This window comes from Centruroides sculpturatus, unplaced genomic scaffold (assembly GCF_000671375.1).
Source record: "Centruroides sculpturatus isolate CEXI.00-Female unplaced genomic scaffold, Cexi_2.0 scaffold1166, whole genome shotgun sequence".
Classification (NCBI taxonomy): domain Eukaryota; kingdom Metazoa; phylum Arthropoda; class Arachnida; order Scorpiones; family Buthidae; genus Centruroides; species Centruroides sculpturatus.
This window is the reverse complement of record NW_019385330.1, coordinates 13,277-26,913: the sequence shown is the minus strand read 5'-3', so window position 1 is coordinate 26,913 and position 13,637 is coordinate 13,277. Positions and strand designations below refer to the sequence as shown.

At 30.3% G+C, this 13,637-nt stretch overlaps 2 protein-coding genes across 2 annotated transcripts in view; one reads left to right on the top strand and one right to left on the bottom strand.

Annotated features, from left to right (window-relative positions):
• The window catches only part of LOC111637738 (ankyrin repeat and BTB/POZ domain-containing protein 2-like), a gene marked incomplete at its 5' end in the record, with an annotated part of 37,629 nt that extends 30,344 nt beyond the window's left edge, over nucleotides 1-7,285 (top strand). The window contains 4 exons of the mRNA XM_023383301.1: nucleotides 977-1,082; nucleotides 2,885-3,072; nucleotides 3,454-3,522; nucleotides 6,357-7,285. Coding sequence (XP_023239069.1) covers nucleotides 977-1,082; nucleotides 2,885-3,072; nucleotides 3,454-3,522; nucleotides 6,357-6,680 — 687 coding nt within the window. The remainder of the gene's footprint in view (nucleotides 1-976; nucleotides 1,083-2,884; nucleotides 3,073-3,453; nucleotides 3,523-6,356) is intronic.
• Nucleotides 7,286-10,671: 3,386 nt separating this feature from the next.
• LOC111637733 lies at nucleotides 10,672-12,752 on the bottom strand. Its single transcript, XM_023383297.1, has 2 exons — nucleotides 12,644-12,752; nucleotides 10,672-12,560 (listed from the first exon to the last, which is right to left on the bottom strand). The coding sequence occupies exons 1-2, from the start codon at nucleotides 12,750-12,752 to the stop codon at nucleotides 10,672-10,674; spliced, it is 1,998 nt and encodes a 665-aa protein (XP_023239065.1).
• Nucleotides 12,753-13,637: the final 885 nt, after the last annotated feature.

Here is a 13,637-nt window from a genome sequence, read left to right as displayed (position 1 = left end):
TAGTAAAGTAAGAATTTATATTTTTATGTGATTAATTTCAAAAACTTAATGAGCTTGGATATAGTTTTGAATCTAACAAACTATCAATTTTTTATAGTAATTTTTCCATAAAAGATAAAAAGAATTTTTAATTTTTAAAGCTGAATTTAAAACAGATTTCTTAAGCTAAGAATGAAATTTAAGGAAAACAAAAAATACTTTCTCATTCATTCAACATAAAAGAATTATTCTGCTGAATAATTCTTTTATGTTGAATAGTTCTTTTATGAAGAATTATTCAGCAGAATAATTCTTCATAAGAAGTTAAACCTTTGCCCAATACTTTTCCCATAATCAAAAAATGCAATTTCTACAGACAATGATTTTCTGTGTATAAATATTTAATTGAAAATTTTATTAAATATATTTACCTTTGTCATTAAATAAAGTTAGTAATAATAATCTTTTTCATTGTAAAAAAAAAAGGTAAGTTATACAGCTTTGTATCAGTGTTAGAGAGAAATATGTTTAATTCACAAATACTTTTGACATTGTATAACAGCACCAGAAATGCTTAGAAAAGTTGGATGAATAAAAATGAAAAAATCTTAATTTTTAAGAATTATTGATTTATAATTCATAATTGATTCATAATTAATTACAAAGTATTATTTTTCTTGTAATTTGTGAATTGAATTAAGAAATTGTTAATTTAAATTTAAAAATATTTCTATAAATGTATTTTCATTACTCTATGCAAAACTTAAACTAATGTAGTTTTCAATGGATGATAATTAATAAATTACTTCATAACAATTATCTTTTCAATGTAATTATTTATGTTTCAAATTCTAAACCTAATATAATAATTACTATTTTACTATAAATATAATATATAAATATTAGAATAGTAATTTTTATAGTTATATTTCTCTGAAAATATCTACTTTTATGATATTGTTGCATTTTAATAATTAAAATTAATTTAAATTTGCAGAAAGAAGGCACTAGTCTTTTATTGGCTGATATTTTTTCAACTTGTTATGGTAAAGAACCAATAAAAACAATTCATGATGTATCATTTGTGGGTGGTGCAAGAATAGGTAATATTAATTTAATTATTCAACAAATTAAAGAAAATTCAGAAAATACTCTCCCTGTATGTGACAAACAAACAATAATAATAATTTATTTTAATAATTAAAATGTTCTCAATTTGTCATTTTATCAATCTCTTCAAATATGACAAAATAAAAATCTTCAATCTCAAAATTCATGAAAGTCCTATCTTATTGGAAGTGTTTTTGTTAGAACAGGGAAAAGTCTGTAAGGAATTAAGATATTAACATAGGAATATAGATATTAAGATATTAACATACCAGCATACCTTACAAACTTTTCCATAGTGCTTTTGAATCTTTCAATCCATCTTCTTGAATAATCTTATCAAAATAATAATTTAAACATTCTAATTTTTAAATTAATTCAATTAAGTTTCATCAACTCAAATAAATTAATATGTTTGAATACTCAAAAAATGCAGTCTTTTCATGAATCTTCAAATTTTGTTTTGTAATTTTACAAATAAATGTANTAAGTTGCAATTCACTATTAAAACAAAGAAATACAAGTCCAAAAATCTATGTAATATTATTAAAATGAAATGCAAGTTCAAAGACATATATAAATAAAAAAAAATGCAAACAAAAATTAATTACAAAAAAAATCAAACAGATAATAAATGAAAACATCCTAAACCAATGTAAAAGCAATATAAAAGCATACTGTTTATTCTCTTATTCTCTACACATATCACAAATAAATTGAACATACTCATTTTCTACATCCATACAGTCCATATGAGCCCACAGTTTACATTTACAGCATAACCTCTTGAGTAATGCCATATTCTTCATTGCAATATATACAATAAGTATTTTCACCGTCATTTTCTGGTTCCTTAGGACTTTTCTGCCTCTTTCTTTTAGTTAACTTTGAATCCGGATTCTCTAAAACCATTGCCGTTCTGCAACTTCCGGATTTTTTATTTTTATCCTTGGCTTCTATTGTGGCTTTATGTTGCCGATCTTGCCCACTAGTCATGATTTTGAAGCATTAAGTAGAACCCTGAGAAAAAGGTACCAAGCCATGATCTGGCCACGTGAATAAGTTGAAGTTTTATCCTTCTAACAGGAAAAGTAACTTTTGTTATCATGGAATTATAACAAAACATGCCAATTCTATATAAATGGAAGCAAAATATTATGAGAGATTGAACGAAACAGAAAAATTGCTTGATAATTCAACTATGTTTGTTGGAGAACAATACAAACACTACATTCAACAAGCCACCAATAAAACTCAACTACCTAACCTATAACCAGAGTCTCCTTTTAATTTGTTTCTAAAAAAATGCAATTGGCAAACTTGCCCCGTATGTCAAAGTTGCCCCGGTCTCCCCTATATATATATCTGATACATATATATCAGAATATGCTTGTTGGAGAACAATACAAACACTACATTCAACAAGCCACCAATAAAACTCAACTGCCTAACCTATAACCAAAGTCTCCTTTTAATTTGTTTCTTAAAAAAAGCGCTTGACAAACTTGCCCCGCATGCCGAAGTTGCCCCGATCTCCCCTATATATATNACTACATAGTATGCATTCTTACTAATCTAAATCAGTTTTGTTGTTTTCCACTAAATATTCCAACCAAAAACAAAAAGAAATTTTGGACTGATTTTTAAAAACATGTCAAACTTAGCTTTAGTTCTTTTTGACTTGCTTTTCATTATATACAACCCCACTAATCCAAATGACTCTGTACAATTATTAATTTTGATTAGCAAGAGTGAACAGTACATAAGTAAATAATTTAATATGGAAATCTTTTAATAGATCCAAAGTATGTAAATAATCCCGAAATGTCAGATGTTCAGTTCCGAGTTGAAGGAAGAGTTTTTTATGCTCATAAAATTATTTTAGTAAATGCTTCTCCACGCTTTAAATCTATGTTGTCTTCTAAATGTAGTGATGAAACACCACCAGTTGTTCAGATAAATGATATTCGTTATGACATATTTCAGGTATTTAATTTTATTTTATTAAATATATTATCATGTTAAATAATAAATTTTTGCGCTCCGCACAGGAGACTTTGAAAGAGCGCGCTGCATGAAAGTGGCTTTGTTTACTTCTTACCGAAACATAACATGGCACATACACATGCAGTAGAAATTATTATAGTATATTATTGTTGCAATGAATAAAATGTTTCTTTTATTTACAATATTTTTTCCTTCAATTTATTTGTATCCTCCTTTTCATTGTAAAAAATGTTGGTCACCTTATGTATATTATTTATGTGTGTTCNATATATTCATATTAAGTTAAATATAAATAAATTTCAAACTTTTATTTTTAAATTTAAAGTTTTAATATGAATTTTCATTTTTTTAAATTTACAGTTAGTAATGCAATATTTGTATAAAGGAGGATGTGAAGAATTTGATATTGATCAGAATGATGTATTAGAGGTATGAAAAATATATTATTTCTACTTTAACATTTACACAATATTTTATATTTTATTTCAAACAATACTATTTTTTAACAATATAATTTATTATAATTGTTTCTATGTTTCAACATACAGTAATACCCTGAACTTACACGATAGATGGGACCAAGCAATAACCGCGTAAGTCGGGGTATAATTTTGCAATTTGTGTAAAATCCAAGTCAGATGTATGTAAGCCAATAAATGTTCTCATTAATCTTATCTTGTCTTTTGATTCGTTCATGGTTACAAGAAATCACCACATAGAGTCTCTCAAGTCTCCGTAGATATAACAAACACAGAAATAAATAACACAAAATAAATTGTACCTATGTATCGATTCTGCGCAACATGTCCGAACGTGTAAGCTGAACAATAGTGTGAGGGGAGTGAGTAATCAAGAGTTGTGTGGCACTCAAACAAAAGACGAATCGACGAGATTTGAAAATCGCGTAACTTTGGGTTCGCATAAGTCAAGGTAGCGTAAGTCGAGGTATTACTGTATTGAAAATTTAGTCTGATAACAAATAATAATAAAATAATAAAAAATAATAATAATTAAATAAAATATTTCAATTATTTGGTATAAGCTTATAAATTTTAATAAATCTTATTATATTATATCATAATTATTCAATATTTGTACTTATAGAATAATATTCAGATAATATTCAAAAATTCTGATAATTTACAAAAGTAATATCTTTGACAAAATCTTGAATTATTCATATAACTCAAATTTCAAGTAATCAAATATCTATAAGCCAAATTATAATCAGACTATAAATAAGCCAATTACACTACCCAACATGATTTTTACTTCTATGAAAATATAGGTGGTTTCTTATCAATTTCAATGCCTATATTTTGAAAATCAGCAAGAATATGTCACATCACATCACAGTTTTCAGATATTAAAGCATATACATCAGGTATCTGTGCATTTATCAATATAAAGTACTGTAGATGATGTAACATCACCAGTTTTGGGAATAACTATCACAGGAAGCACTTTCAGTGAAATAAAATAAGCAGTTGTAATATGAAACTGATTCATTATGTTCCTAAATTGAACATATTGTTTAAAATGCTTTAAATTATTGCTAAATTTTGGAACAGTTTGTTGAGATCCTTCTGACAGGTGATGAAATAAATCTTCATTTACACTCAACAAATTAAATTAATCTCCATAATTTAATAAAAATCTATATCAATTGTAATTGTACATTCTACAGTAATTTTTGCTATAGGAAACAAGTATAGTCAGCCGAAGTAAGAATCTTTCACTGTTTTGTTAATGGCCAAAAAAGACAAGTGTTGTGTCTTTTAATTTATTCTTTCATTTTATTCTACTTACATTGTATCATGTTATAAAATTTAGCTACAAATAAATATTAATGTGAGTGAAAGTCATATTCAGCCTGTAGAACAGCCAGTTTTGGTGCAAAGCTTTTTATCACAAGCTTTGCACCAAAACTGGAACACCAAAACCAAAATATGGTTTGGATTTCATATAAAAAATGTGGATTCTCAGAATGAGAATCCACATTTATCTAGGCTCACCTGTCTCTCTGGCATCGGACATTTTAATTTAATTCTTCATCCTTGCACAATAGGAAAATTTGAAAATTATTTTTGAAATCAGGAAGATTTTCTTCTATGAGAATCACCTACTTTAATATATAAGTTATTTCAGAAAAACTAGCTGATTTTTTATGAATTATTTTAAATTATGTTATATATGTTTTATAGAATATATATATAGTGAGATATGAAAAGGTTTTTGTTAGCCTACTAAGGCAAACACAAGGAAAAGAAAAACATGCACAGTAGATGTTAAAAACTCAACTTATTTTCACATTATATAACTATGTACAGGTTAAGTAAAGGATGCCAACTCAAGGACAATTACTCCGGCAGTAACCCTAAACCTGATCATCAGCAGAACAATTACAAAAATAAAAATGGCCACATCACAGCAAACTGTAATCACACTAATACAATACAATAAACATGAATAATTATTACAATAACAATTTTCCTAAAATAAACACTTACTTTAATAAAAGAAAATTGAATATAGGGAAAGTAAAAGAGAAAAGTAAAAAGAGAAGTGGTGAAGATGGCAGATAGAATAGTAAAGAATGCTCAGGTTGTTTGGTTACCATGAAGGCCACATGTGAGCCTCTTAGATGCAAAATACTTGTTTCTATTTTCTTTTCCTTTGGTTTTTGAGGGTTTTAGTACAGTTGATTCTGACAGCTGGCCACATGTTTAGACTCTTCAAGCAGAAATGCCAACTTTAACACACTAACTTCAATACTGGAGTTTCAAAGTTCTAGACTCACCTGTCTCTCTGGCATCGGACATTGTAAATTCTCTCTCCTTTTCACGGTCTTCTCTCCTCGAGCACTAATCCAAAAGTAACCTTCCTTTGCTTTGTATGCCCTCAGGTAACCATGCATATGATGTTGGTGAATTTTAGGAAGTAGCCCTTATCTCCAAGAAAGAATAATTAAGAAGATTAGAAAGTTCTAAAAGTTGGAAAGAACAAAGAGCAGGAAAAATTGTCAGAATAAAAGGACAAAAGCATATAATATGGTAGCCATATTATATGCTTTATATTTATTTATTTATTTAAAACATAATTTTATGTAAAAAATTATAGTGCAATTAAATTTTAGTCTAGAACATTGATGGTGATGATAAAAATTATAGTAGCCATTATAAAACAAAATTAGTTAAAATTATTCATAAATATCATTATCAAATTCATTTTATTCTTATTTAACATGTAAAATTTTTTTCTAGTTAATGGCTGCAGCAGAATTTTTTCAATTAGATGGTCTTTTGAGATTCTGTGAGGCTCAAAGTTCAAGATTTGTTGACTTAGACAATGTTGTTTCAATGTATGTTCATGCAAAAGTTTATAGTGCATCACATCTTCTTGAATTTTGCCAAGGTTTCTTATTACAGAATATGGTAGCCTTGTTAACCTACGACGATAGTGTACGAAAACTTATATTTGGAAAGAAGCTACACAATCACGATGTTCTGAGTGGATTGTTACTAACATTACAAGCTCGAATTAAAGAAAGATCTCAAGGCAATAAATCTTCAATCATAGGAAAGTAATTAACTCTAGAGGTTTATATACTTGTTAAGAAAATTTATTAAGTTTTAATTTTTTTTAATTTTACATAACATCATTAAAAATTTTAAATTAAAACAAAAATTGGCATTTTATTCTGTATAAATACATATTAAATTAGATTGTTTCATAAAAATGATAAAAATTTAAATTATGTATTTCAGTATCTTTAAGATTTGGACTCAACTTATCCAATATTTAAAAAAAAAAAAGACAAATTTTAATCTATGTGATGTCTACAATTGTTTCTTGCATGCCATTTATTTTTAATATTTCTAGTTATATTGCAAGAATTTCATTATTTGTTATCAAATCTGTATTGTATGTTGTTGTTATGCATACATCAAAACAGAACTTCTGTGATTTATTACATATTCACTTAGTTTTTGTAGTAAAATATATAATTATTTACTGTATAAAATATATACTTTTGTACATATGTTAAAACATGTTGCAGAAAGAAGCAACTTGCCAATGTTTTAATATTGTTCAACAAATCTGTTCATTCCATTGTTATAATAGATAAATTATTATTCATATTTTATTTTATTACGCAACATTCCAAGAATAAGATTTATTAATTTATAAAAAAAACAACATTTTAATTCAAAAAATTAATAATAATTTAATGGGTGTTTATATATTTGGATTTTGCAATTTAAGAAAAACCTTTGCTAAAAATTTTAATATTATTTTTTAACTTGAAAAAGTCTAGGTATATATTTTGATATGTAACACCCATTTATATTAAATCTATGTAATGAACACACAATCTGATCTCAATTACAGTACTTATAATTACAAATGCAGTTATTTAATGTTAACGATTATGAAAATGTGCATAATCCAATTAGAGTTTATTAAATTTAGTTACTAAATTTATGCCAACAATCCTCAAATTTTACTCCTTGCTAACAGTAAGTTATGAGTAGAAAACATATTTTTTTAATGGCAAGGGGGTTATAAATACATTGCACGTTCTACCTCATAAACACCCACCAGAGAAAAAATTATTGTTTTATGTATACACTTAACAAAGTGCCATTTGAGAAAGTTATGTCAGTTCTGTTTTGCAACTGTTACAATCATTACAATCTATAAAATTTGTATTTAATATGCTATTTTTTTTTCTAGTAATTTGTTTAATATCTGTTTTATTTATATTTAATTTCATTTATTTTTTTTCAGGATATTCATTATCTTTAATGCGTTAATAAACTAACTACTGTTTTTGAATTTTATCATTGTGAAAATAAAAAAGCATGTTCATAATTTGATATATTTTATACAATAATTTATATTAAGAGAAGAGATATGGCTATATATTAATTACAGAATTTATATTTATTAACTTCCCATTCATTTTAAAACATTGAGAAAAAAAAAAAAATAATAATAATAATAATTANAAACGAATTCATCGAATCTAATAATTTATGCCTTTTATGATTAAGCTCACCAGTGGCCAAGTGGTCGTACCCTGAACACTTGGAGTTCGGTCGTGGGATCGGACGGTCTGGACACGTGGAGTTTTCCAGGTTTTCTCCACATCTGTAACGCCTAAATAGGGCTTTCCCTATATATTTTTTTTTTTTAATAAATCAATCATCCAGAACAATAAAGAAAATGTTATGAAAAGATTTATTTGATACATTTATAAATATTTGATTAAAAGAATGAAAACAATCTTTGATCCAGTGGAAAATTATTAATACAGAGGGCCAATGAGAGCTTGTATAGAGTCCACAATAGAGGGCTCCATTTGCTCCTTTATCCATTTTTTTTTTTTTTTTTGTATAAATGAAATGCATAGAATGTTTCTTTATTAATGAAAAGCAGTCTTAAAAATTTTATTTCTTGTTAATAAAAATAGCATTAATTTTACAGGAGTAGGAACCATGATGGCAATTATAAAAATTTTTAATAACATAACTTACAAATTAGTTATGTTAGTGAACATTTTTATAATTGTCCTCATATTTCCTCACGGGGATTAGCATTTTTGGCAGAAAGAATTTTTAAAAATTTTCTACTGGCTGAAAGATTGTGATTTTGTAAGAATATAACCCAATTAAGAGAAGTAACAAATTTCATTAATCTGATTAATAAAGTTGCAATTAAATATAAAAATTCAAATATAAATTAAAAATTTTTCTACAGTATTCAGATTTTGAATATTTAGAGTTTAATTACAAAAAAGTATACTAAAATTTATATTTTGAGTCTCAGAAATTAGCATATGTATAAACTTTTCAAATTAATACTCTAATAAATAATTTATTTACATTATATGCATCCTTAATTTTAAATAAAATATTATCAAATACTAAGTGCAAGCTTTAATTTAAATTGAAAAACAATAATCTATGATGATTTATATATATTCGATTATTATCCTGACTTGTATAATATCATAAAATATTCATAATTTATTGTAAATTTTTCACATTCTAAACTGATAAATTAAAATGATGTAAAAAAATAAATTTTATTCTGACACTTGCTTTATAATAACCTAAAATTTGAATATAAAATAAGTCAGTTTAGTGCCAAAAATTTACAACTGCCAAAATTCGGTTTTGCAATTAAAATAATTATTTTTATTAATTAATTACTATTATACTTTTAAGTCTATTTTCAGTATAATAATTATTATTATTATTTTTTATTATTAAAACTATTTGTTGAAGAGATTGTAATGAAAATTTGTAGTACAGTGAATGAATATTTTTGTAGTATTTGTATTATAAGCAGCAATTTAGTACAAATTTCTTATATAATTTTATTGACAATATGTATTTTCCTATAACAAATCAAAGTTTTTTTAATTAAGTGCAAATTAAATCAATTGTCTTTGTCATAAATATGCAATTTGTTCATTTTGGTTAATGGTTTTGTAATGACATTGTTTAAAATGATGTTTGGGTATACCTTCTATATTTGATAATACAGTGCCACAAAAAAAAAAAGAAAAATATATATCAAAATTTTTGTTCTTTCAATATTTGTATGCCTAAACTCTTAAGAGTTATATTCGGGTATTCTTGTCAAAAGGTATTTTTTTATGGAAAATATAATTTACACGATTTCCTATCAATAAATATTGTTTAATATTTTTTTATACATCAATGATTGTTGATTAATTACTTATATAAAAACATGACATCGCATACCAAATTTTGCAACTAAAATTATGGAAGAAATTTTTTTGTTATTAATTTTTTTAAATAAATAAGCAATACACAAAAATATATAAAATTAAAATTATATTTGCTATAGTTTTGCAATTTTCTCTTGAAAAAGTGGTGAATAATGATGAAAATATTCTGATTTTTGCTTAATTTTTTGTGTGTTTAACTAAAAATTATCATGGGCATTTGTGATGCATTGTATTGAATTACAAATCTCACAATAGCTCTTCCTATTTTCAAAGAGTATTTTGCATCATTTCTAAAAGTAAAATTTATACACTCTAACAGACTTTTTAAAATTTCTAATTATTCCTAAGATATTTTGACACAGTTTTGTTGTTCTGTTATAGGATGACCAAATGTCTGGACTTTGATTTTAGAATCAAATATTAAAAACAATCTTTGAGTAAAATCAATTTTATTAACTCATCAATCACCAATTTATAGATCAATAAATAAATTTTAAAAATAACTGAAGTTCCATCAGTTTTAGACTCCATTTTCATTGATTCTGAAACATGTTATCTTAGTAGAAAAGATCGACACACCTGAACCAATTACGGTGTGATCATGCAAAAGATCGGAAAACAAACGTTTTCGAACCCCTTCTGGGTTCTGCTTCAGGTTCTAATCAGCTTCTAAAGACGTTCGATGTCCGTTATAAGTAGAAATTCGATCGTTCATGTCGTTTAAAGCTTGAAATTTAAGTTGTAGGTTCGAATGGATTCACGTAATCCAAGTCGCGCATGCGCGATTGGTTACCCGTCATAGTTTGATGGGCGAATTAGAGCGTGTTGTGAATTAACTCATGCCAGGCCATCGATAACAGCATCTCCTCTTTAAAATTTATGCACGTGTTGTTGGTGGAGGATATAAATATGTGCATAGCCTCTAGCCATTTGAGGTGTTCGATAGGAGGCGAATCATGGAGGAGAATGGCCTGGGAGAAGTTCGCTACTATATCCGGATCAGTTACATACGTAGCGAGGGCCGTGGAAGTTCTTCCGTGCCGAATATCGGCTAGATGCTCTTGTATTCTGACTCCCAGAGATCGTTTAGTGGAGCCTATATAAATCAGGTTCCTATCGCACCTGTTGTCCTTCACTGGGATGCTATAGATTCCAGGGCGTCTGATGGGGTTAGGAGGGTCCTTTCCATTACGTAAGAGGTTGAAGATGGTGGGACACCTCTTAAAAGCTAGACGTAGCTGACGTTTGCTGGCAAGCTTAGCGTATAGAGATTTTAAGTACGGGTTGTATGTGATGGAGATACGCTCTATTTCTTCAGGCCGGCCGTCACGGAGTTGGTCCGATTCTTGTACACTCTCCGAATATATACGTTGTTGATGTTGTATTAGCCTATGGATATGTTTGTGATACCCGTGTTGGGCGGCAACGCGGAGTATGTAGGCTAGTTCGGTATCGCGAGCCTGGATGTTAGATGAATGCGTAAAGGCTCTTCTGATTAATGCCCTAAAGGCTGCAGTCTTGTATGAGCTCGGATCACAGGACCCGGTCGGAATATATGATGATGTGGATCCAGGTTTATGATATACCGACGTATTGATTCCCGAGCTATCGACCTTAACGCTTATATCCAGAAAGTGTACTTCAGATGGGTGAGATTGCTCTATTTCCAGAGTCAACCCGAACGGGTTATTGTTGAAAGAATCGACAAATGTTGTTGTATCCGGCGTTGTTTTCCAGATAATGAAGATGTCATCTATATACCTCCTATATAATTTGATGTTGTGGAGGTATTGAGGAAGGACCTTGTCTTCTAATTGCCGTACCACCATTTCACATAGGTCCCCAGAAACCGGACTGCCCATGGGGACCCCTTTACTCTGTGTGTAGATCTTGCCGTTAAATTGAAATACCGAATTATAACAAATTAGGTGCGCCACTTCTAGCACTTGGTTGTGTAAAGTTCGGTCCCCGACAATACGAAATAGGATGTCTCTGAGTGCACAGAATGCTGGAGGGAGCTCAATGGAGGGGTAGAGGGACTTAAAGTCCAATACGGTGAAGTAACAGGGTGAAGTGACATTTTTCAACTGTGCTATAAGCTCCATAGAGCTAGAGATGGTATACGGGTAATCTTCCAAGTGTGGTGTAAGAAGGGTGTGGATGGCTTTCTCCAGCTTACGAGTAGGCGCCCTAGCTTTATCCACCACCGGGCGGAGCTGTTGGCCAGTTTTATGAGTCTTCGCAAAGGCGAACAATTTCGGTATGTCGGGGGAGTCAACGGCCACGTTGACAAGCTCTAAGCGTTTAGCTAGATTGGTGTGAGTGAAACGCTTGACTCTGGAATGAAGCTTGTCGATAAAACTTTCCTCCACTCTCTCGCATTGGGTGAGTGAAATGTATTCCTGTAGGCCCCTTTCGTAGGTGTCGCGTTTCATGAGAACCATGGTATTGGTTTTATCCGCTCTGACAAGAGTGATGTTATTTAGTTTCATCCATCTGACCGTACGTCGGAGTTTGTTTCTCAGATCTACAAGTTCCGAAGACTCCTTAGAATTCCTGATCTTCAGAGTGGCCATCCAGCGATAGTACTCCTTTTGTCTATCCGTTAGGCCCCGTAAGAGGATTTCCAGATCCGGGATGAGGCTCCTTGCGTCATTCTTTCGAGGGGGTAGTGCGAACGCTGGACCAAATTTCAGGACGTCCACTACAAAGGTCGGTAGGATCAAGTTGTCGATATAAGCGTTAAGGTCGATAGCTCGGGAATCAATACGTCGTTATATCATAAACCTGGATCCACATCATCATATATTCCGACCGGGTCCTGTGATCCGAGCTCATACAAGACTGCAGCCTTTAGGGCATTAATCAGAAGAGCCTTTACGCATTCATCTAACATCCAGGCTCGCGATACCGAACTAGCCTACATACTCCGCGTTGCCGCCCAACACGGGTATCACAAACATATCCATAGGCTAATACAACATCAACAACGTATATATTCGGAGAGTGTACAAGAATCGGACCAACTCCGTGACGGCCGGCCTGAAGAAATAGAGCGTATCTCCATCACATACAACCCGTACTTAAAATCTCTATACGCTAAGCTTGCCAGCAAACGTCAGCTACGTCTAGCTTTTAAGAGGTGTCCCACCATCTTCAACCTCTTACGTAATGGAAAGGACCCTCCTAACCCCATCAGACGCCCTGGAATCTATAGCATCCCAGTGAAGGACAACAGGTGCGATAGGAACCTGATTTATATAGGCTCCACTAAACGATCTCTGGGAGTCAGAATACAAGAGCATCTAGCCGATATTCGGCACGGAAGAACTTCCACGGCCCTCGCTACGTATGTAACTGATCCGGATATAGTAGCGAACTTCTCCCAGGCCATTCTCCTCCATGATTCGCCTCCTATCGAACACCTCAAATGGCTAGAGGCTATGCACATATTTATATCCTCCACCAACAACACGTGCATAAATTTTAAAGAGGAGATGCTGTTATCGATGGCCTGGCAGGAGTTAATTCACAACACGCTCTAATTCGCCCATCAAACTATGACGGGTAACCAATCGCGCATGCGCGACTTGGATTACGTGAATCCATTCGAACCTACAACTTAAATTTCAAGCTTTAAACGACATGAACGATCGAATTTCTACTTATAACGGACATCGAACGTCTTTAGAAGCTGATTAGAACCTGAAGCAGAACCCAGAAGGGGTTCGAAAACGTTTGTTTTCCGATCTTTTGCATGATCACACCGTAATTGGTTCAG

Excerpts from the sequence above, each read along its gene's own strand:
- LOC111637733 (XM_023383297.1), bottom strand. The coding sequence starts at position 12,752 with ATGTTAGATGAATGCGTAAAGGCTCTTCTGATTAATGCCCTAAAGGCT. Across the intron at positions 12,561-12,643 it reads ATATGATGATGTGGATCCAG|TGGACGTCCTGAAATTTGGT; the intron begins GTTTATGATATA and ends CGACCTTTGTAG.